Here is a 24,641-nt window from a genome sequence, read left to right on the forward strand (position 1 = left end):
ATTTGTTCCATTTCAACATTAAAGATTCCCTATTTAAACTTTTTGAGGCTAATAATTTTCAAACTACTCGGTGAAAGTTTTTTAGTCTAATCAGCTTAAGAAATCTATCGGCACGGTTCAGAGCTACGTTATTTTTACATAAACTTAAGGTGGCTTTGAACCCTACGGACAAATTTTATAAAAAAAATTGTAAACATGTTTCTCTTGCTAATCGAACAAAAATATATCAAAAAACCGTCACTGAGTAGTTTTTAAGTTATTAGCCTCAAAAGGTCAGAAAAAATGTATTTTGACCTCTTCTCACGATGCTATGGCAACTATCTTTGATGACATTTGGATTCGATTAATTTACAATTGGAAATCGAAAAGAAAGATTAAATGCCGAAAATGTCATCACAAACCACAAACCTGAGGGCTACGCAACCCAGTTCACAAAAACTGAAAAGCGCGAAAATGCGACTATATGATAGTTGCGAGTGCTTTTTTAAATTTACATCGTAAAAGAAAAGAAAAAGAAAAAAGGTTTCTTCTTTAAAAAATGGTCAAAATGAGCTTAAATAATATTGAAATACCCAGTATGTTTTGTTTGGCGTAAAATTTCAATCGAATCTCGAAAGGGAGTTTTTGAATTTAATTCGGCACAGAAGGATTGGGTGAATTCTTGTTAACGGAAATCACACCCAAATTACTGTTTGTATTTTTATCTAGTTTTTATCTATTTTATCTTTTCTCATTTTTTTTTTTATAATTTTTTTTTTTTATTTTTAATTTTTTTTTTAGGGGGGGGCCAAGTTTTTTTTTTTTTTAATTTTTTTTTTAAACCCCTTTTAAAAAAATTTTTTTTTTTTTTTTTTTTTTTTTAAAAACATTTGTGTGTCTAGCACGTCTTGTGTGGGAAATGAGAGTGTTTCACAGCTGTTAAAGAGGTGAAACTGGGCTTCCAGTTTTCATGCCAGTTCTTGTATATGCTTCAAACAAAAGCGCCTCTGTCAGTGAATTAACAAAATGTAACTTTGAGGATTTTTAAAGAACGTTCCTTTCATTCAGCTTGGTTGCTATGGGCAGGGAACAAATGTCCGGAAGGTTTCATCTGTTTACTTGCTCCTAGCAGTATTTACTTTGCAAGAAAAAAGAGTTTGTTCAGAACACGTGCATATCACGATACATGCATAAATTGCTTCATTAAATGTCATCTTCTTCCCGCACGTCAAGCTTACGAAATAGTAGTTATTCAGTTATTCGATAGTTGTTATTCAGGTCATTTGGTTAACCGAACTTTAGACGGGACGAAAAACCAAGAGCCGTGCTCACCGGTATGTTGGTCAATCTTTTAGTTAAGATTAGAATAATTCATGTTTGCATGGCTATGTTTTATTTACAGCTCATGCTGAACATTTCCCAGAGAAGCCTTTTTACTCTTCCGCCGGCTACGAGAAAGACGCTACAATATCTTGTTAGTTTTTCTGGTCAGTGCGTTTAAATAGACAGTGCAGATTTTTCATATAAAAAGGCGAACGATTTGGTTAAGCAATCGCTTGAAACTATTGTGAAACTTATAAATGTTTGGGATTATCGAAAAATTTATTCATTCTCAGTCGTTCCAACTCGACTGCAGCGGAAAAGCACAGACAATAAAAAACGGAGTTCTTGAAAATACCCAAACTTGTACAATCTTTCCATTACACTGAAAACCTTTATCAAGATTTCACTTCATTTCTCAGTTTTTAATAAAAATGGACATTAGCAGCCGACATCCGAAATTCAATTTACCATTGGGAGTATTTACATTAGCTGTCGTTTATTGAGGTTGCCTTTTGACAGCGATGAAATGGAGTATTGTCGTTTTAATGAAATCCCACCAAGTCTCTTCATTTCAGATTATTTATGCACTCGTTCGCCCAGGCATTCTTTGATTACGGAACAAAAGCTCTTCATTTGAAACTTGTCCTGGCTTAATGAAGTTCTTTGTTGTTTCACGCGTTCGTACGTAGAAATATACAAAAATCAGAAACAGTGACGCGAATAAGGCCACATTATGGTTTAAAAAACCTCCACTGATCAAAAGAAATAAGCTTTCGACTACTTTGTGCACGACTTAAAGAAGCCTCTTTCTCATCTCGTGATGTGAGTTTTTTCTACCTATATCTCCGATATACCACCATTTTATATATTGTGTCAGTTATATATTTCTGTTTAATTTAATTTTTACATGTGTTTTGATATTTTTCAGTTGCAGGCACCTGCAGTAAATTAGTAAAAATCGCTGAGTTAATATAATCAACTAAAGTACGACGCTAGAACACAATCCCGTGATCATGACAGACCTTATGTTAACATGCTAACACAAGGCGGGCGTGTTATCGAGTGGCGCACTTAGACAGTGCTGGGAGCTAAAACAATCGCAGTTAGATATCTTGGTAGGTAACTTGAAAAGGTTTCTTCTTAAAACTGTTGCTGGTGTTTCAAAACTCTGAAAGAGAAAACAACAGTTACTTAACACCCTGCTATGTCACTTCGCGCTCTTCAGGGACATTAGGACATCTGAGCATATTTTTCCCAGGTTACGTACGTTCTGCGTACGTTAAAAAGTCCACTTACTCGCGCCCGCTTCTTGGCAAAAAATTAATTAATTTTTTTGTTCTCCTAAGAATAATGCTTTACTGTCGGAATACAAGATAAGCTTCATTTTGTTATTTAATGCCAAATAATGTCCTTTCATTTATTATGCTAATTTTATTATTTAAATGTTTTTTTTTCATTTATTTTACTTTTCAGCTTATTTTCCATTTCAATGCTGTGGCTAACGTTACGGCTGGCCGTACCTTTGCTAGTTTTGAACTGTCTTGTGTACTGTGCTGTTGCAAACCCGTCACCCTCACCGATCAGGAAAGAGCCAACTCACAGTGAACTGAGAGCTACTCCAGAAACTAAACTGCCACAAAGAGCGGGCCTGAAACAAACTACAAGACCTACTGTGAAGACAACGAAAAAAAGCACAACAAAGAAGACTGCGGCTCCAGCACTTGTGAATGAGTTTTCACTTAATGACATACTCTTTAAAGGACGGCAGTCAAGTAAGACAACAGTTGTGTATTATTTAAGCTAGTGCACCTGTGTACATATGCCGCACCTCTCCCTGCCAGGTGAATGCACACATTCAGTTTTTTGGTTTTGTCCTATACTTTTTCTTTGTATGGAAATGGACATTTTAACAACTGCGTATAGCGTCGTTTTTAGACTTTTTTAGTATGATTTTGACCTCCTTCAGTTGAAAATACATATACTTCACATGAAGGAAACGAAAACTATTGGTATGACCTAGTTAACGCTGTACTTAGACTAGAGAAATGAGTCATGAAACAGTAATATGAGTTTAATCATGGGAAAAACGCCACCGAAAAGCTAGAAGAGAATGAATTACTTGAAAAGCTACTTGCTTAGATTCGGCATTCCAAGTTTCGGTTGGCTTTGTGGTGTTTTTGTTTACTGGGCGGGTAAAAAAAAAACGAAAGACAGTCATTTGATAATCTTTTGTTCGAAGATTTTTAAGGCTACTGTATTATTAAAACGAAATCTGTCTAAGGAACAAATAAGGATTAATTGTACTTGTGAAAAAATCGGACTGTTCTAATTTCCACTAGTACTCTCGCAGGCTAGGGAAAAGAGGGGGGTGAGAGAATCGGGAGAAAAAAAGGGGGGGGAATCCCAACCCCCTTCCTCCATTTACTCTTCCTGAATTCTTACAATCCTACTACCACCAACCCAACAACCCCCCCCCCTCCCCTCACCAGTTATTACACATGTATTTTATAACATCCTGCAGTTTATCCTCTATTCTGTACATGTCAGCTTGTGCTTCCTCAGTTTAAAAAGACAAAGTATTTTCGAACCGAACAGGGCATGCTGCATAGTTAGCGCCAGTTAGTTAGCGGTCATAGTTAGCGACTTCGTTCTTCGTTCACCCTAGTACCCAGAGCCTTCAGTTTCCTCGACCAGATCAGCTGGCGGAGGATTCTAAATTCTAGAATGTTTACAAATAAGAATTAAAATTGTTGCATCGTTTTGCAGATGAGGCAAACGCTTTCCTTAAAGCAAATGAACAAAGAGGAAAAGCTCTGGAAACGACGTATGAACACATCCGCGAACAAGATCTTAATGACTTAGAAGCATTAGTTAAGAGAAGAAATCACATGCGACGGTCTCGATTGTGAGTTAAGTTAAACTCACTTTGTAAAGTATAAGTTGATATATATTGTATCAACCGTGGTATATTCTGTATATTTTCGCATTGGAAAGGTATTGTAAACTATTTCTGAAGAATCCATCTTTTTAAATTTTAGAAATTATTAAGGGGCTCTAAACGGCTCCCACAAAATATTTTGTATTTATTTTTTATATGAAAGAACTGTATCTGGGTTTAGTCTTCTAGTGGAGCAACATTCAGTTCCATTATAGAATGTAAATATTATTTAAGATACTGCAATCACAGCGACAACCGATGAGGGTGCCGGACATGAAGACCTGGACAGAAAGTACGGAAGACGACTGATCCGACCCGGGAGAGGCGGGAGGACCGGGGGGCGGCGAAAAGTCTTCGCCGCGGGGCTAGGGCGCTCGTCTCCACTGACCGCTAGCCGCAGGATCAGGCCGTTTTCCGTTTTAAATATTATTACTTCGTGTATGTCTACTAGCTATCCCTGACACAAACATGTAAGCTAGTGTTAATAAATGGAACATAAATTCATAAATTTTCTCATAAACTGCATTGATTCTATAAACTGTATGGGTTGGCTCTACATTGAAGACATTGAAAATCCGCAATTTTGATTGGTTCTCCCATTTTTTCGTATTCGTTGATAGAACACGATCATGCGCTCGTTGCTCTTAAAAAAGGAAAACTATTTCTGATTTTTGTCCTAAAAATACATAAAAATTTAGGTTTGCGACTGCGAGCCCGAGTTTTCTGTGGAGGACTCGAGTGTGAGTCGCTGACTATTCACTCATAGAAACTCGGGCTCGTAGTCTGTAAGTCGCTTGATTTCCACGCGCTTACCCACGTGTCCAGTCTTCCTCCCCAATTTTATTTTTCCTTGCAACAAGTTTATTTTCCCTTGTGTTCGAGCAAAGTCGGCAGAAAACCGCCCATTTTTTGTCACTTTTTGTCAAAAATACTTATATTTGAAAGCAGATAATTTTACTATGGAAATACATTAACAGCCTTGGAAAAATCGCTAACTTAGTTATCGACAGTTGGAGAAATCGACATACTCGCGCAAACACAAGAATTGGCGGTGTGATCACTGGCATGCAAAACGCTGGTTGAAAACCTGTCATAACAGCATCCCATTCTGTGCACTTATATCAAGCACCAGTGGCTGCTGAGTTTATGTTCTTATGCAGTTCAAACCAATCTGCTGTTTCCTGGGGCCAATCCTATACAAGTCCTTACGACTTACTCGTCCCCAGGCGTTGCTCTTTGGTGCTCGGTGCGCTTGAAGTTGTGGGACTGTTGCAGACGACAAAACAAGCCCCGCGTTCCCCTTTTCCCGTTTCTTGGGACGAGGCAGCAGCTTATCTATGCATAAGGCATACGGAGGTTTTACTTTACGCGCTGCGAACGAGCAAGTCATGCCAGCGGGAACGAGTTAACCTGGTGTCTAGGATGAGAAAGTGCGTCACTGTTTATTGAAGATTTGTGAAATTCTGTGAAGATTGAAAGCGAGTTTGCGACGACGAACAATGATAACGTCGACTCACTTCCTCAAAAGAAAAGCAGAAAAAAGAACGTACCAGGTGTCGCTTGGACCGTTTTATTTTTAACCGATCGCAAAGAAACTAAATTAGAATGGAGGCGGAAAAAACACTCAGCGAGTGTTGTTTATCACGATTCCAGATTTAGTTACAACTGGTTAACTATTCTTACACTAAATGATCTGCCCTGAGTGTCGTATACAGCGGGTACCAGCCGTGAAGTTGTTGATTCAAATTTCAATATTAAGTCATTCAAATATCCTCTTTGTTTGAATCAAACCGCACAGCCAAGCAACTAACTAGAGTTTGACTGAAAACTGTATAGTTTTTTTTATGGCGTAAAAGGTAAAAGTATTTCTCTTTGGATTCTACACGCCTCGGAGTCTACTGATGTGTGAATAATGTATTAATTCTGTGCGATCACAATAAGACCTGTGATCTTTTGTTCGCCTTGAACTGGTATCAGTCAGTCAGTCAGTAAATTCACTTCCGGTCAGTTGTTGTACTACGCCGTGTGACCATGTGCCGGCCATCCTAATAAACAAAGAAACGATAAGGTGAATATCGAGCTTAAGGACAAAATAAGGTAAGTCTTCATACAACTGATTACTTAAGATACCTTTTAGAACAGGAAAACAAGATGCATCCTTTATGTGGATTACTAAAAAACGCTAATGGTAATCAAAAATCTATTTACGGATCTCACTTTTTATTTCGTAAAAGAATGGAGAAACCGTACATATAAACTGAGAAGAGTATTATCAGAACACATTTAAGGTCATTAAAACGTTGTTTTCTGAGGAAAGTGTTTACATATACGAAGAAAAGAACGTGTATCAAGGCTGCTGTTGTTGTGTTTGTGTGATGATGAATCAGCACTCGCCAGTATCGGGCATGTGGTCTGAACACACGTGTGATGAACTGATCTAATGAATGAATGAGTAGTAGTAGTAAATAACACGGGCAGAAAACGCGGGAATCTTATGCTGGTTCATCAACTAGATCCTTTAGAAGTACATTATACTTTCTCAACTTTTCTCCGTTGTCCTTAAAGATCTCAATTTAAATGCCTCTTAAGTTTTGTTTTTCATTGTCGACTATGAATTCAAGTATACATCACTCATAGATACTTTGTTAGGCAATCTGTAGTTTGTTCAATCACATTCATTCGGCCGTCGTTGTAGAAATAAAAATGTACTGATTATTTGGGAATCATATGCCGCTGCCTGGAAGCTATAAGTTCCTACAATGCAACATAGTCAACTCTTTATAGTTGATGGTGGAAGCTATCATTACACTCGAGCCTTCTTACAGACGGCGCCGAGGCCCGGCGAAGGGGAGGCGGCGGCGGGGAGCGGCCGGGACCCCGACCGACACCAGAAACGCAGAGAAGGGGAGAGCGACGCGCGGCCGAGAGCCCACGGACAAGAGGCACCGGGCCCAGGCGCGAACAGAGGCAGGTGGTAGCTAATCCGGTGTAGCTACTTGATTAGCTTGTCACAGCCTAATATACTGACTGCTCTCAGTCTGAAAGCATGTGCCCAGCTGGTAATGTTATGATAATCCCTTCACAGGAAAAATACGGCGTTAGAAAAAAGAAAAGGTCAGGGGGCGGAAAACTCGGCTGTTCATTCGCCTGAACAGACTAAATAACACTCAGCCGGGAATTAAATTTATAGTTCAATCACGGCGCTTTTTCCTTCAAACTGGGGACGATGTTATTTATAGTCTGTACTGAATGTTGGGATTATTTTAGCTCAGTAAATGTAAGCAGCTGGGGTTGAGAAAAAAATAGTCGAAAATAGTTTTAACAGTAAATCAATGGCTTATGAATGAAATCACGTATTGTGGCCGGGCAACAGGTGTGCTCCATTTCATATCGTATTGCGGTTATACTGTTGGGAAACGGTGACTGAAATTCTGATTGTGCAAAGTCAGTGAGTGTTGTGTGAGTCTGTTCATTTAAAGTGCGTTTGAAATTGAAATTTGCAATAAAAGAAAAGTTTTAGAAATGCTCTGTTTCTGATCTCTGAAATACACTGATTTTTTATTTTGTTTAAAGTTAGACTTGTTAGGGACTTGAAGTTGATAAGGAAATTGTGCAACAGATAAACTGAGCTTCTAGGTTAGAAAGCTAGTAACTGATGAAGAGCTACCACATGAATGCGCTGTTAACAAACTGTTTGCTTACTCTACTTTACTTTCTCAAGAGAATTTTTAGATCGAGAAAATTGCTTACCAGTTGAACTTAAAACACCATGATACTTTTTCCTTTGAGTCTCTTAACTGAAATTCACAGTAAAGAAAATAGTTTGCATTCAGCTTTTTCATCATTTATTTGATGCCAGAGGTTCTCTGTTGCGGGTTTTTAATTCTCCACTTCAGGGTTCGGATAACTTTACTTCTATTTGAAATTGTTTGCTGATGTTCAGCCCATTTTTCATTTCCTCTTACTCGTGGTGAGACAGGGCCTGAACGGCACCAGAAAAAGTCTCTCACGGACACAAAAAAAGAGTCCAAAAATGGTTCGACCGGCGACTGCCGAAGTCAAATATTAGCTTTTTCTGAACATTTTGCGAGTGGCAAGATATGAGCAAGTAACATTGGTTGCACGATGCCTGCAGAATAAACATGTTGTTTCACCTGTTAGAGGGTTACACAAGGTCAAACCCTAATCAAAATGTTGCAAAAAACCGCATGACGAATAGTTCTCTGATCAGTGAGATATTCCGAATCTTGCTATAACACACCAGAAAGCAACACAAGATTAGCGCTCAAAATGTAAAAAGAAATTTCTAGCTTGGACTGATGTTGAGAATATTTTTAGCTTGATCGGAAGTAGGGTGTGTGAGAGAAATCGCGAACCGGATCCCATGAAGTCACGCACTGTTTACAAGTCGACAGTAGCACTCTATTAGTTTGAGAGTCATACAAGTGAAGGGAACTTTTCTAGGCTACCCTTTTAACATCAGTTAGTCAGCTAGCTGCACTTTATAATACACATTATCTCGATGTTATAGAAAAATATATAACTTAAGGCGAAGGCATTCCCACCCAATGCCGAAATTTCGGCCCGTCCGCTGCTGTTGTCCGGTTAAAGGAACCGCGGAACTGAAGTTTAAGCTGGTGTTTGACGGCCACGTTTATGGGCAAGGGTTGGACTTCAATACTGGCTTTAGCTTTTTAAATCGACAGTGAAAATTCTTGAATTTGGTGATATGTTTTCTGCTGTGCTGTTTGCCAGTGGTGTTTGGAATTCAAGGTGAGGCTCTGTGGTCAATTAAGATATTAGCAGTCGGATATCTAATCTGCAAGATAACATTAGCACGAAAGCGCTTTGGTCATTCATGGCACCATCGAAGATTACAAAACAAAAACAATTTATCTTATTTCGAAATATGTAACTGTGTGATGTGCCTTTGCAAGACAACAAAGAAATACGTTTATTTACAGTCCAGTGATCCGCGCAAACTATTTTGGGGCAGTGACGGATCAAATTATGGCAATTTGATTATCTTTATAAAAAGAACTGACGATCATTATTTAATACTGGTTTGTTTTGTCTCTCAATAGCCATGTTTGGGCTTGAAATGTGATAGTGAAGAGAGTTTGGCGTTCTTTTCATAAACTCCGTTATTTACCTCTATCTTTGGTATATACTAATAAATTTCTACCCGTTACCTCGTTATAAAGAAATGTTTCTCGGTGACTGCCACTCATTCTTTTGGGAATATTTACATAAAATATTATTGCTGTGCCCAAAGCTTGGAATTATTAACCTTTGTCTAATGAAAACATGAATTGCGCAAAAACTTTGAATTTTGATAGTTGATACTTGATGAAAGTAGCTCATATCTCATTGGACGTCATTTGAGAACCTGATAACATTTCTGTCACGACCGGAATGTATTGCTCATTGTTTTCATATTGTTCATCTGTCAGCGCCGAATTAGCTTTCCGCCAATGAAGGGAAATGATAGGTTGAGACAAAACTCGTGAGCCGCGACACGACGTTACAAAACGCCTTTCAATGACGTCACGCATGGTAAAAATAGCAACATGAGAGCTGGGCGGGAATGAAGAGAATATAAACGCGGGCTTGTTGAACTGATCGCCAGTTACACAGAACTCCGCGCGTACAAGCACGAGTCCACCGAACACGAAATAATCTCTCGTATTTAATTTTCTTTTAGTAAACAAGGAAAGCCACACCGTTATTACAAATCAAAACATCGCTGAATCAAAGAGTATGGTTGCAATGGATGAGAGTGAGTTGATTTGGCCCCTTGCCCCGCTCACCGTTGTAAACATGGCCAGTTCTCTGAGTCAGAAGTGTATAGTCATTGATTGCCGTTCATTTTTGTCATTTAACGCTGCTCACATCAGAGGATCACTTAACGTTCACTGCCCACCTATTTTAAAAAGAAGACTTCATCGTGGATCATCCACGTTAGATTGCCTGCTCACATCTCCCGAGTCCAAGCGAAGGCTCGCTGACGCTGAAACTTTGATTTTATACGAGGACAGAACACAAGACTGGAAAGATTTGGAAATGGATAATACAATGAAGATTATCTATATGCTTCTAAGGAGAGAGAGAATAAACAAGAACCTATATTTCATCAAAGGTAAGTTTTGTTCATCTATTACCGCTCCTCTTGTTCTTACTGCACGTCTGTGATATCCATTGTTTGGTTGGCCACGTGTTTATAGCCTGTGAATACATCTTTATCGCTTGATCGTTACTTCCAAATGTTTGCCTTATTTGGGTCAAAATTTCATAGTATCAATTTCACAACATCGCAATCAAAAATAAGCGGATAGTAGATTTATCGGTTATTCCTCGCTTGAATGAAAGCGAGTGTTGTGATAAACATACCATAACAAAGCCATAACGTAGTGAATGAGAACTATTTAATTATGTGTGCGGTTCCCATCAAGAATTCATGAATGAATGAGTTTCTTTGTTATGAAAATGGAGGGAAAATAACAAAAGCGTCACGTGCGAAGATCTGATCCAGTCCCCAGTGGCCCATGCCACTGACAAAATGATTTGACAAACAAGCAAAATGTGCGTGTCTTTTTTATAAATCACTTTTCCCATCTGAGAAATCAGGACCGTCAGAGATTAAGAAATCAAACAGCCCTACGGATTTCCTTTACAATATATGTTTCCGTTGCTGTAGATGTTTGGGCACATTTGCAACTTCTTCATCCCTTATTATTCAATTTTTTTTTTGACACAACCGGTTCCCGCGGATTTACAAACACGCAAAAACGTGATTCCTCTGACCAGCTGTGACAGTCATTTCAGCATATTTCGTGTTCCACTCTTCCTTCCCTTACTTTATTCGGTTGTCGGGCTTTTTAGCGAGTTTAAGATCGTTTAAACCTTGCAGGTTATTGAAGTCTCGTCTAAAAACAGAGTCTGGCTATTTTAGCCTCTTACAACGAAACTTTACGACCGTTGCTTATATTTTGCAATGTCGTGTTTCTGAAAATAGACTTGTTTATCTTCCACTCGAAGTACATATTGCCAAAGCTCCTTAAGATAACAATCCATGAAATGACGTCACGGCTGCTTTGTCACGGAAGACGTGTGTTGAATCATGAATATGTTCAACATGGAGTAAACAACATTGAGAAACTGAAAAACTTTTATCTTCAAGATTCAGTGTTATAAGTTTTACTTTAAAATTCATTTTTTGTGACCCCTCACCCTTCATAGTATAACATATCTTTGTCTAATACCTAAAATAAACTTAACGTCAGTATTGCAGAACTGCCGGTTTCACTAAATTTTATTATGTCGTTTTTGTTTGCAGGAGGCTTTGAAAGATTCTCGTCGTCGTACCCTTCGATGTGCTACTTTGCTAAACCACAATCACCAACACAAACAAGTTCTTCTCCTCTTGGGTTAAAGTTAAAAGCGAAAGATTCTAAAAGAACATTTAGTCCGAGACACGAGACAGAAATCTGGGACTTCACTGAATCACGTTCGACAGTGAAATCAAATGAACCCGTGGAGATTTTACCGCATTTGTATCTTGGAAGTGAAATCCATTCGTCTCAGAAAGAGCTCCTTCAACGCCTGGGCATCACCGCTGTTGTGAATGTATCAAGAAATATTCCGAACTTTTTTGAGGAGACATTTCATTACAAGTCTATCCCAGTGGACGATACTTATACTGCAGATATTGGCCGATGGTTCGAGGAAGCTGCAGCGTTTATAGGTAAGAACGGTGATCTTTTGAACACTGACTTTGTTAAAACACAAACCTTGGACAAGTCGGAGACGTGCCTTCTATTCCCGCCTTTTTCGTCAGAGCCGTTACTTAGCGACCTGGAGGACCATACTCCTAACAAAAATGCCCCAGAAAACCGCACTTATTCCTGGCCCTGAAACAAGAATATAGGAGTTGATTATTTTTAAAGCTCTTTTGAGAAATATCGGAAGTCGATATAGAAATATTGAGCTTTCTTTTGTTAAACAATATCAAATTTTGCTCTACGCATTGCTGTTTACGAAATGTCGTTTATCTTAGTAAAGAAGAACCAAAACTTAAGATTAAAAAGCGTTTAAGACGAAACAGATTATCAGAAGTGAATATCCGGTACGATACACGTGAGCGGAAGTTTCTCCACAATATTTGTGCAGGTCTTTATAGAAACAAACATAATTTTTATTCTGGTCTATTTATATCCTACATCTTCCTTTGATTCAAATTTAATATTGTAGAGACGTGTAAAGGAAGTTGTTATATATTACCACTTAACCTCAGTTATATGTATGAGTTTGTCTTATATTTCCCTTTCTATGATTTTATTTCAGACTCAGTAAAGAACTCGAAAGGAAGAGTTTTGGTTCACTGTCAAGCTGGCATCTCCAGATCAGCAACGATTTGCCTCGCCTACCTAATAAACAGATATAGACTGAGGCTAGACGAAGCTTACGAGTATGTAAAGAAACGGCGCTCCGTAATATCTCCAAACTTCAACTTTATGGGACAATTACTGAACTGGGAAACAGAAACTCAGCTGACAGACAGAGCAGCAAGCAGTACTGAGCTGTTAATAAACACACCAACAACAAGTTGTGCCGTCACATCTCCATTTGGGTTCTTTAGCTTTTCGTCTCTGCCTTGTGGATCAGCCATTACTCCGTCTGGTAACACGCAGAATTCACCAGGACTTGTCACATCACCGATGTAGTTCAGTAGAAGTAGCCTGATAGAGAAAATAATATTTAAGAATAAGAAGTTGAACAGGCGAATTCTTAAGCAAAACTCTGAGAAAAAATAGAAATATTATAGACAAAAAGCAAGATGTTGCTTTGATTCATTCATTAAGCCATATAGCATTAAATGCACTACTAATTGTTTTGTTTCTATAAAAATTAATTTCACCCATGCCTCTTTAAAATAGTCCGACTGTAGGGAAAAATTATTCACTATGATTAGCAGAAGTACATAATCTCAGATTATGGACTTCTGCTATTAGAATATACCATAAATAAGACTGAACAAATTATGTGGGGTAGTTATATTGATCAATAGTTCTTAACAAAATATTGTTCATTTCATCTTCCTTATACCCTGTGGTAAATACTCAATGTACTCGACATACGTAATATTTTTGTACGAAAAAGAAGTAAATGAAAAATATCTATCTTGCTAATATTTATTAAGTGATAGAGATAAAATATATTTCACGTTAACGAGGGAGACCTCAGAAGCAAGGTTTCGCTTCTTGAATTTTGTAATATATATGTAAGAAAAAAAAAATGCAGTTAAATGTATATTATATAAAAATTAACACCAAATTTATATTGTAAATTTGAGAAAGATAAATTGAAATATAATATAAATGGAAACAAAATACGGCCACGAGAGGTGGACGCGGCGGAGTGTATTGAAATAAAAAAAAAAAACAATTTAAGAAAAAGTCTCATGTTATACTGCCTCGGTCGCAGAAAGGGTTCCATCACAAATAACTGGTTGATTTGTATTTGATAAGAAACGCAATATTTAACAGATAATTATAACCTTAGCTTTGAGCACTATAACAAGAATGTCGAATTCAGGGATCGTCACAGAAAATATTTAAGTTAATTTCTCTTCCCTAATAGATCAGAATAGATCAGGCGCTCAGTGGATATTTTCAAAGTTGGTGACGATCTCAGTGACGAAGAGAAAATTTACAAATAAAAACCACAAAAACCAACGGTCCGATATAAAAATGACGAAAATCGTCACCGGAAATAGGTCGAAGATCTGTGTAAAATAAGGAACAAAATACAAGAATTCAAAATGTTTACCTCCCAGTGATCAAATTCCTTGAATATTTGAGTAAAGGAACTCGATAAACTATTTTTATCTAAAGTAAAACAGTTCTCGAGTAAGGTACATCCTTTAGGGTAAAGTTTAAAGACCAACGGTTAAAAAAAATCACTGTTTAACAGAAGACAGTTAAATTTTCGACCACTGCGACGGTTAACAATATTAAGAAGATTTCTTTCGCACTCTAAATGTTTTTCACGTGCCTACTGTACGATAAGCTTGTGTTAGGCACGCAGGTAAAACAAAATTTTGAAAGGAATTCAGTTTTATCGCAAAGTATATAACAAAACGATCTGGCGTGTGAGGGTTGAATGTGTTAAGACCCATACAGGTTAATTATAAGTGCCTTTAGATTAACTAGACAGTGACTTGTTAAAAGATCTGTTTTTTTTTTTTTCATTTTCTAATGCTCTAGCTGGTGACTAATAACGATTCTTCATGTTGACCGCTGATAGTAAAAGTTTCACGCTACTTTACAGAAGTAGGTATACCCCGGTAACCCTCTGAAGTGTAGAACAAATAACAAGTGAGTGTGAAAAACGCCCACTACGTAAACAATACGTGCCGAAACCAAAATTGAATAACAGGCATCTTGGCCAACGCCTCGCCTTGCCATCTATGTTGGTCACGTATGTAAGAAGAAGGATTCGATTTGTGCTTTTTTTTTCTTTTTGTTGTCGTGTCACGCGATGCGGGGGAAGGAAACCGCAAACTACGCGGGATGGCACCGTGCTGGAAGAAGGCTTAGACAAAGTCGATGTCCCTTCCAGGCCACAGTATTGACGTGAGTCATGACCCGCAAATCATCATTTCTATCCCCGGTTATATTTTACGTGATGTCACGTGTGGATGCTGCAACTGATGTAAATTTCAACATCAACAATAAAATGAATTTAAAAATATCTGGTTTGTAGCCAGGCATGATAAGATTAAAAAATATTTGATAAAAGTTGACACTGGCTTAAAATATGTACAGGACGTTTCGGCTACTGCTGTAGCCTTCTTCAGCAATATGTAAATTTAAAACGGCGTCCCTGGTGTTATAGGAATAAAAACTAAAAAATGCAGAAAAAGGTGACAAGGAATGTACTGAATAAAATTGGGGGTGGAATTCTAAAAATGCGACTAAAAAGGATAGAATAGGGGGTGGAATGCAATTAAAAATTGTTAAGTTTTTTATAAATGTTTGGGAATGCTACGTGTTCATTAATAGCGTTTCCATCTCGGACTTTATTCAGTACATTCCTTGTCACCTTTTTCTGCATATTTTAGTTTTTATTCCTATAACACCAGGGACGCCGTTTTAAATTTACATATTGCTGAAGAAGGCTACAGCAGTAGCCGAAACGTCCTGTACATATTTTAAGCCAGTGTCAACTTTTATCAAATAATTTTTAATCTAATAAAATGAATATTGTGCTTTTTATCATCGTTTGTGAAACGAATGCTAGGACTGCTTAATTCTATTAAGTAAAAGGACAAACCACAGTAAAATCTCGATTTCTCGTACCTCAAGTGAAACGAAAAATCGGGGGTTCGAGACATAGGGGATAAAATTGCGCAGTTGTTCGACTTTGAGCAAATTTGAAAATTACTTTTAGCTCGAAATACTGTATCAGGAGGTTCGAGAACTCGGCATTCCACTGTGTGACTGGGCATGTATTGACCGCAAACGGCAAACCTCAAACTTCAGCTTGAATTGAGGTTAGCGCTAAGCAAAGTTTTATCACAATGCTCAGTCACGCACTGATTGTACGTGATCCTAAAATCCGTCTTTTGTGAATTGGCGTTCTACTGACAAAACATTCAAAGTTATGCTCATAAGAAGTGATGACTTTAAGGAAACAAGATGTTGCCTTAAAACGACAATTGAATGCTTTAGAAGCCTTTTTCTAGCCTTTATCTGAAAGGATTTTCACCAAACGTTCAAAAACCTCATTTAAACATGCAAAATAACATTCCTTTTCACTTCCAAGCAAGTATTTTGTTTATAAACGGATTGCGCAGATTACAGTTGAGATATTATAGAGCAGGTCAGGCTGTTCGTTTATTATTTCTTTTGCAGTTTCGTTGGCCATAAAGTCGCCTTGGTGCGCGTTGAAAACGTTTCCACCTAACCTCAACGAAAACAGAGCATTTTTAACGAAAAGTATCACTAAGTTTTTCTTCGATTTTTAGAATAAAAATTCGTATTTTTTTATTCCTGTGGTTCGTTTAGGCATACTTTGTACGATTTTCACGTTCTTTACTGAATAGGTCATGAAGAATATATTTTATCATGAAAAATACCACAGTCCTTTACGGGTTAACCAGTCAATGGGTTATACTAGGACCACGTGCTCCTGGCCGTTAACACCGATTAACAAGGGCATACAGAAATGCAGTGCAGCGAAGAAAGAACGGCGGTTGTCGGTCTATGGCGTCATGGATTTTACAATGTGCATGCCCCCTCAAAGACTTCTCGCGGTAAACCGTTTTATTGTTTATTGGTGGAAAAAATGTCACGTGGAGCGTGTCCAACATCGCCTGGTTTGAGTTCGAAGTATCTAATCGGAGAGCGCACGCTGTTGGTTAGACTTGCTTACAGGTCGAGCTCACAGAGCGCGAAGCGCGAAAGTGAAACGAGAAGCAAACGACATTTAGGAAGTCTAGCTGTTGGTGAAAAAAAAAGAAAAAAAAGAAAAATCAGCTACATAACTAAACAAAGTAATTTGCCATCTATTAGACTGTCATTTCCTTGACGGACGGGAACGTATTTCCAAATACATCTTATGGAATAGTCCAGTCCCTGAACTCTCTCTTCCGTGCGCCTTTTGGGGCTGAACCCAGGCGCGCGAAGAGAGAGTCCAGGATAACTTGCATGCGCATGCGCCAGTTTTTTCCCCAAAATTGGGGGGAAAACCTTATTTGGCAGCCCTTTTGATGACGAGTTTAACTACGCGACCGTGTACCAAAGCAGGATCACCGGAAAAACTTTAAAAAACCTAGCTTTGCAGCATGCAGGTTATCCTGGCGTGCGTTTCTCAAAAGTCCCAAAAACTGTTCGGGTACGAAAACGGTCCCGTAAAGCTCCCGAAATCTCTTTTTCCTGTTTCTCAAAACGCCCGAAAATTGCGGGTCCGAGAAAATCACTCCATTTTTCCCGTAAGCTTTACGGGAGCTCTTGACCTCTCGAAAACACTTCTCGGGACTTATTTTGTTGCTATAAAATTGCATCTCCGAAGCACTTTTTTGAAAACAAAGGGCGGTGAAAGGCTTGCATGAACAGGACAACAGAAAAGGATGTGAGAGAGAAAGACGTCTCGCAGAATTCGGTTGTTTATAATTGACAAATTTCAAAACAAACTCTGACGCGCCAAGAAGAACATTTACTTCGCGAAGAGAACGTAGCGGGGTTAAAAAACGTATCTGATGGCCGACTTTTTCCGCCTGAAATTGTTTACAAAAACTTCCGAAATTCATTCAGTGTATGTACAGTAAGTCCGTCAAAGTACTGAGCCACAATGATAGGGAAGAATTCAACCAAAAGTGACTTTATTCAACCAAACTTCAAGGCTCAAAAACAAGACAGTGGCTGTTTGTAGCGCGAGCTTCGTAAATTACAAGCCCCGGATAAACAAAATTAAACAACAGAAACGCTTTTAACACTTACATCAAGCTGCCATTACATTAAGTAGCCCAGAGGTGAATCAGTGTTAAAAAAATAAACATTGCTGAAGACTGTACACTGAATCGACAGAGATAAAACTGTGCAGAAGATTCATCGAAAAAGTTTTGAATTTGATGCGTTCAGTTAGTGACAAACCCAACTTAGTGCAGCGGTGTCAATTGCAATTTTTGAACCAATCACAGGCGGGGAAGTGGAAGCACGTGCTATTTCTTGCGTTACAAATCCCGAAAACCTCCCCGAACCAGTAATAGGGGACACTTTCGGTCCTTTTAAGAAACGCTTTTCCGAACCCGAGAAACGCGCCCGATAACAGCCCCGAAAAGTTTCCGGGACCGAGAAGTTCTCGGGACTTTTGAGAAACGGGCCCCTGGACTCTCTCTTCGCGCGCCTGGGTTCAACCCCTATAAAGGGCGCGTGGAAGAGAGAGTTCAGGGACTGGACTACTTATGGAACTGCAGGATTAGTCGATCGCCGTATAGCGTCATTTTTGCAGTTCAGTTTAACTCGTTCAAATTTCACTCCAAACAATCGCTTATTACAATTTCCTGGGATTTCCTGATAAAGTAGTTCGACCGATCCACATGTGGCGGCGCCAGTTTTCGTCACCGTAAATCTTTGACATCTTTGCGCAAGTAGCTCCTTCAACTTTCCTCAGAAAGACTTTTCAAAACCCCGGCCATGATCATTCTCATCAGTGATCACAGAGGTTCCTTGGGAAGGGTTTTTAGACTCGACGGGATCGGGAAAAAAACTAAGAAACAGTTTTCGCCAGCTGGTTTTGAAATCTGCATCTTAAATTGCTGGGGCTATGTTTACTTTTGGGGCGTTTTCTGAAAAGTTCTTCGAAGAGGGGCTCTGCTCTTAGCTTTGATTGAAATTCTTAATAAATGCGGCCTGGTCCACGCTTGGTCCACGCGACCTGTACACATGGCACGATGGCACCAGACACCAGGCTTCATTGTTTTATTTTGAGCGCGGCCTTGTGTGGAGAAAGACTGGCGGATAAACTGCACTTCAGCCAATCAGGTTTCACCGCGTAGAAAATATAAATGGCGGCAAAACAGTTGTTGCGGTGAATAACCAACTTGTCAGAATTTATTTACATTATTCCTTTTTATTAGGGAGTGAATGGTTTTACTTTGCACCAATTTACGGCGCTGAGGGAATATGCAGTTTGACGTTAGAAGGTGAGAGGTTCTTGTGTGTGATTATTCAGCTTTTGGTGTGTGTGCATGATGAGTTTTCACCAAATATTCTGCACAACTAAACTACCGGACACGTGTCAAAACACGTTGGCGTGTAACTTTAGCATCTGAAAAAAAATAATAAACTAGCACTCTCGTTGTAAAAAGGATAAACATTTATTAATATTAGTTGAACTTGTGCCAAATTTATAAGCGTGAATTATTGGTGTATTACCGAAGCTTGATACATAAGCTTAGTTCGAAACATTAAAATTTAATCCTTATTTTCGTATTCAAATTACCAAAGATGCACAAAGGAGCGAGTAGGCTTTGTTCACAGTGTGTATTCACTGGCTTCAGTGTATTCACTGGTGGCATAAAGAAGCTAACGCGTTAGCCAAACATTTCCCAATAAAATAGTTGTTTTTTAAGTTTTCCACTTTAATATTTAGTCGCCTCAGCTGCTCTCATTTGTTAATTAAAGCCAGATATTTGGTAAATATAACTTTTGAATATTCAGAACATCACACTGACTAGTATTCTTCTATGTCGTGAATTTTTTTTTAAACTTAAAGTTTTATTTTGCTTGGCAGTGACCTGAAGTTATCTGATACTTTATTAGTTATTTTAATGTAATACTTTAATGTTATTTTTTGACTTTGATTTTTTATTCCCAGTGTAGCTAATTGATCATTCAGTAATCAAGCTTAATCAAACTTCAGTCGTTCGATTGATTTGAATTGGGTTTGGTAATGGAACAATTGAACTCACCTAAATGTTTTGCCAATCGAACACAAGTGAACGTTCGAAAATCAAATGCTTTTTAAAGCAAACAGAATCAAACTCTACACTGAAAGAACTTTTTCCTTGGCCTGCACTCTGTCATTCCAAACCGGCTTCATCTGGTTTTTGAACAGTGCGTTGCGGTCAAATAAGCCATGGGCAAAGGCTTCAATTTCAAACATGTTCACTGGAAAGATGTCGCAATTACAATAATTATTTAGTCTACAATTCTAGAAGTGGTCATTTTCACTGTGGTCATTTTAACATATCAAAGTGAACATTTCCAGTGATGGCAAATTAACTGGGGACTTCCTCAATAACCTCAAGTTAATAAGACTATTCCTGGCCAGTATTATACCAGAAATAGGAGTTATTCACTTCTGATTATTATTTCTGAGTTACCCTTTACCTCTGTCTCTAAACAAGTCTACCGGTATGTGCGAAACCATGCAAATTAAAATGAGTTTGATTTGCATGAAAATGGACCTGTAGGTGAAACTCACTTTTTTGTGAATGGTTTCGCAGGTAGACTCATTTTGAAACGGTGGCAAAGAGTAACTCGGAAATGGCTGTATTGACCGGGTATCATAAAGGCAATTTGTTTTGCTGCGCTGTTAAAGTTTGCTAGTAAGATACATCTCATCAATTTTATATTTCTTGAAATAATAAAGGTTTAAGGTGGTTGAAAAGCATTTTTGTTTTTTACACTTCCCTAATTGCGTAGTTATAAGAGGAACTGAATCTCTCTATTTTATAATTCAATTCTATTAAAACTTCAGTGCTTATCAATGTTTATATGCCATTTGGTTTTTCTACCAAACAAAATCGAACTAATTGTGTCGATTAAGTATGGTTGGTTCGATTGAGATCGGTAATAAAACTCACCAAAGAAATCCTGTTTGATTGTGTTTGATTGCCGAACCAGTTGAAAAACAATGGTACGATTAGAGTTCAATTGATTTCACATTTGGTTCTGTTCTATTGACCATGCCGTGGATGTATACAAAACATGGACCACACCATGTTTCAGTGGTTTGGTTTTTGTCGTTTGGATGGTTTCGCTTCTTTCGGGTGTTTTGTTTCTGTTATTTTCTTCTGTTATTTGAAAACATGCCATCAATTTATACCCTGTCCCCATTCTACACTTTGATTTGCTTTCGAAAATTAGGGGTGGTCCATGGACCAGGTCCGCAAGGTGGTCCATGAAATCGGGTCCATGTTTTGTATATGTCCCCATGCTGGGTTTATTAAACTAAACTTTGGGGATTACAAAGGTGCCAAATGGATAGTGGGTGGAAATGTTGTTTATCATAAACATTTATTTAAGACACTGGGTTGGCTGGTAGTAATGATATTCATTTGTGTACTGCCAGCTCTGGTTACATCAGCCTTTGGTATTATTGCAGGACTTGTTTTACAATTCAAACAGGTTGTATATATCACACCAGACCATATGCATGATTATACTGCACAGCATGTATAGCAAGTGCATTGTTGAGTTATACATAAGCATCCAATTTGTTTTTCAAAACGCAAGAGAAGTGTATAGAGAAGCATGGGGCATAGTAGAGTGCTTCTCAACAATGCACATGGAGTAAGCTAAGTATTTCCTTAAAGATTGTTTAAGAAATAAAACGCTCAAACACAAGATGAAAGCCACATGCATTTTAACTTATAAAGTCCTTACACAATGGAGGCTGAACGCTTAATGGAAATATAATGAAACAGAACTGACCAATCATAGCATGTGGAACATCACATTCTTATAATGTCTGATATGCACCCTTGCAAAGGTACACAGGAAGACGTCCTTATTTTCTTTTCCTTTCAAAGTTTAATTGACACCTATAAATATTGAATTGACCACAGCTGTGTACAGGTCATGAACAGTAAAAGTGTTTTATTTAAGCACTGGGGTGGGTGGCCAACCAACACAATTCATTTTCTTTTTTGACCTAACAAAAGTTGTTGAATGCATTTCGTAAAATCATTAAATGGTAACAAGGATGTCAAGGATGTACATATCTTTTACTTTTAATCTGCAGATTTGATGTTTACAGAAAAGTACCCAAGGATTTAACTGAACCAACACTGACAGGAGCAGTTAGTAAGTTTAATGCACAGCTAGTCATATTTTCAAGCTTGGTATGAAGTGGCTACTTTTGGAGTGCCACTACTTGTAGAAGTTTGCTACATAAGATTTACTAATAACTGAAAAATTTTATCATTAATTTTGGATGGTCAATTGTTTGGGGGGCTGTTACTATCAGATATCAAATACATGTATGGTAAATGTTTGTATCAGTCTTATTTGCTACTGTTCTTGGATGGCTCAGCATTGAGCAGACGCAACTGATATGATGTGTGCCAAAATTGAAAAATTTTGCATGAAATCAGGGCTTAAATAAAGCTTTATAATAATTAATAATTATATCTACAAAGAAACTTTATGTAGTATAGCAGTGTCATAGTGGTGTTTTTTTCTCTCAACAGTTTCCATATGCAGTTGCCTTTTTATAGTGTTTTTGTTGCTATCAGAATTTTACAGCTTTATAAACACAGAAATGTACGTACAAAAATTAACATTCATTTGGAATTGGTTAATCAGTTTAATTCTAAAGATGTTACTTATGCATGTTACTGTTGCTTGATCATTATAATACTGCTTTCCACACTTTTAACAGAATAAAACCAAGTGAAATATATTCATTGTATCAACAGATACAATAGCCTCCCACGCAGTAGTTCTTTGGGGCGATTGTGTTTCACTCCTCCCCAGGAACGCCTGCTTAACCGGGGCTAACATTCCTTTCCGCCGCTAAACCAATCAGATTTTACCTACCAAAATCCGGAGGGTTGACCTTGACCTTGACCACAAGACGCTCTTCGCAGAACGCGTTAACGAGACCAAAGAGCTCTCAGAACTGTTAGCACCGTGTGGTCTCATGTATAGGATGTTTCGCTTTAATAAATTCATTTCTATAAAGATGAAAGCAATTTCTGAATTTGCTGGCTACGGTTAATTGCTTGCTTTATATCAAACTTGTCCTTTGCTGTCTGACAGTCTCTCCGATTCTTGTCTCCGTTGGGATTTTGCCGTTCGAGAAAATATATTTGGTGCGTGGTTAATTTATCATGTAAAATGCGTTTCCTCGAAAGAAAAATTTTGTCGCAACCCTAAAATCGAAGGACCGACAAACTATCGACAGGGAAAATACAAATACAACAATACAAAAAAAATACAAAATACAACAATTTACAACATTCAAAAATACAAACTACAAAAATACAAAATACAGTAGTAACAAAAATACAAAATACAACATTCAACCTTGAGAATCGTCCAAGGGCAAGTTTCACCGAATGGAAAAATAATTCACTGGCCGCGTGGTGAATTATATTATTGTGGTCACTATTTCTAAGCTTTAAGCCTAGTTTTCACTAGCGACGCAAGCACAAGCGCAAGAATAACAGCTCTTATTTCACCGTGAAAACGGCTTCGACTCAAGCAAAAGCACAAGTGCATTGCAGTTTTATGCTTGTGCTTGTGCTTGCGGCAAGCACAAGAACAAGGATCAAAATGTGTCCTTTTTTGCGTGATTGCGCTTATGCTTGCGCTTGTGCTTGCATCGCTAGTGAAAACCAAGCTTTACACGTTCGTCAACTTGGTTGGTTCATTGTTGTTTTACCCTTCGATTTATTGACTCGGAAATACAGTCGAAGCTCTCATAAGCGGACACCCTCGGGACGCGAAAAAAGTGTCCGCAACTGGAGCTGGCCGCTTACGAGAATGGTTCTTGTAAGCGGCCACTAGAGGTGTAGGGGATAGATGGCCGCTTACGGGAGCTTGCCCAGCTAACATAATGGTAATGTGCAACTTAGTGGTGTTTCGAAATGTAACCGGACGTGGATGACGACAAAACAAACACTGAAATATGGTACTGTCGGTTTTCGAACTCAATCGAACGCAATCGAACTTAATCGAACGATTAAATTCGATTTTGTTCGGTCATCAAACGAAATCGAACTCACAAAAAATAAATGCAAATCGAACAAAATCGAACGTTCGATAAAGTCCGATGACGTTCAATTTAGTTCGGTCGTCGAACGACGCCAAAGCGAGCGGCTTACGTCGTATGAAGATATGATCTGAATCGAGCGAATGTTCAGTTTTCCTTCATTTGATGATCACGGGGATAAATTCCCGGGTAAATGCGTCAATCGATGAAGCCATCTTAAGTTATGTTTCCTTTATTTCCATACTTTTTATGTCAAAATGGAGAAATAATTCTGCCACTAACAACAATAAAAATACGGTTAACACTGATGTCACATACGGCGTGCACCTTCATCCCCATGTGCAATGCTATATTGTTTAATCGATCACATAAAGTTTTAATTCGCAAAATGTTATTCTAAAATACGGTTTTCACTTGATACGATACGCAGATACATCGGGGGTTGTATTTGAGTATTTGTAATTTGATCCCTCGTACGAGTTTTGACGTATTCCCGGGCGTATTAGATTGCTCGAATATTATGTTTTATTTCTTTAGGATCAAATAAAAAGACAAAGATTATACGATACCGTGTCCAGTCACTTATTCCAAAACCATTTAAGGAATGATCATTAACTTTTTACTCGCTCCGCTAGGTTCCAATTTTGTTTTTTTTCGAACTTAATCGAACGCTTAATTCGATTTCGTTCGATTTGGTTCGGAAATCGAACTCACAAAAAAAATTGTTGTCCGATTTCGTTCGATGACCGAACAAAATCGAATTTAATCGTTCGATTAGATTCGATTTTGTTCGATTGAGTTCGATAAAAAATTTGTTCGATTTCGTTCGATTTGATACGCCGGGAGTAAAATCATTGTGACGAACCGCGATGTGAAGTTGATTGATTAATACAAG

The 24,641-nt window shown here is 38.2% G+C and overlaps 3 protein-coding genes across 3 annotated transcripts in view; all 3 read left to right on the forward strand.

The window, feature by feature from the left end:
* The first annotated feature begins 1,193 nt into the window (after nucleotides 1-1,193).
* LOC144639801 (uncharacterized) lies at nucleotides 1,194-4,464 on the forward strand. The gene is made up of 4 exons (XM_078499092.1): nucleotides 1,194-1,313; nucleotides 2,231-2,417; nucleotides 2,776-3,074; nucleotides 4,069-4,464. Exons 3-4 carry the CDS (start codon nucleotides 2,792-2,794, stop codon nucleotides 4,209-4,211), a joined length of 426 nt encoding a protein of 141 aa, XP_078355218.1. The 5' UTR covers nucleotides 1,194-1,313; nucleotides 2,231-2,417; nucleotides 2,776-2,791; the 3' UTR covers nucleotides 4,212-4,464.
* Nucleotides 4,465-6,230: 1,766 nt separating this feature from the next.
* LOC144639385 (dual specificity protein phosphatase 1-like) lies at nucleotides 6,231-13,269 on the forward strand. Its single transcript, XM_078498700.1, has 4 exons — nucleotides 6,231-6,337; nucleotides 9,945-10,379; nucleotides 11,577-11,984; nucleotides 12,584-13,269. Exons 2-4 carry the CDS (start codon nucleotides 10,001-10,003, stop codon nucleotides 12,961-12,963), a joined length of 1,167 nt encoding a protein of 388 aa, XP_078354826.1. The 5' UTR covers nucleotides 6,231-6,337; nucleotides 9,945-10,000; the 3' UTR covers nucleotides 12,964-13,269.
* Nucleotides 13,270-18,804: 5,535 nt separating this feature from the next.
* The window catches only part of LOC144639692 (endoplasmic reticulum-Golgi intermediate compartment protein 1-like), a 25,643-nt gene continuing 19,806 nt past the window's right edge, over nucleotides 18,805-24,641 (forward strand). Inside the window, exons 1-3 of the mRNA XM_078498989.1 lie at nucleotides 18,805-18,947; nucleotides 21,773-21,834; nucleotides 22,221-22,293. Coding sequence (XP_078355115.1) covers nucleotides 18,928-18,947; nucleotides 21,773-21,834; nucleotides 22,221-22,293 — 155 coding nt within the window. The 5' untranslated portion in view covers nucleotides 18,805-18,927. The remainder of the gene's footprint in view (nucleotides 18,948-21,772; nucleotides 21,835-22,220; nucleotides 22,294-24,641) is intronic.

The sequence above is a fragment of the Oculina patagonica genome, chromosome 2 (genome assembly GCF_052425735.1).
Source record: "Oculina patagonica isolate OP01 chromosome 2, crgOcupat, whole genome shotgun sequence".
In the NCBI taxonomy this organism is placed as follows: Eukaryota; Metazoa; Cnidaria; class Anthozoa; order Scleractinia; family Oculinidae; genus Oculina; species Oculina patagonica.

Coding starts and splice junctions, on each gene's coding strand:
- LOC144639801 (XM_078499092.1), top strand. CDS start 2,792: ATGCTGTGGCTAACGTTACGGCTGGCCGTACCTTTGCTAGTTTTGAAC. Junction 3,075..4,068: donor CTTTAAAGGACGGCAGTCAA/GTAAGACAACAG, acceptor ATCGTTTTGCAG/ATGAGGCAAACGCTTTCCTT.
- LOC144639385 (XM_078498700.1), top strand. CDS start 10,001: ATGGTTGCAATGGATGAGAGTGAGTTGATTTGGCCCCTTGCCCCGCTC. Junction 10,380..11,576: donor GAACCTATATTTCATCAAAG/GTAAGTTTTGTT, acceptor TTTTGTTTGCAG/GAGGCTTTGAAAGATTCTCG. Junction 11,985..12,583: donor GGAAGCTGCAGCGTTTATAG/GTAAGAACGGTG, acceptor ATTTTATTTCAG/ACTCAGTAAAGAACTCGAAA.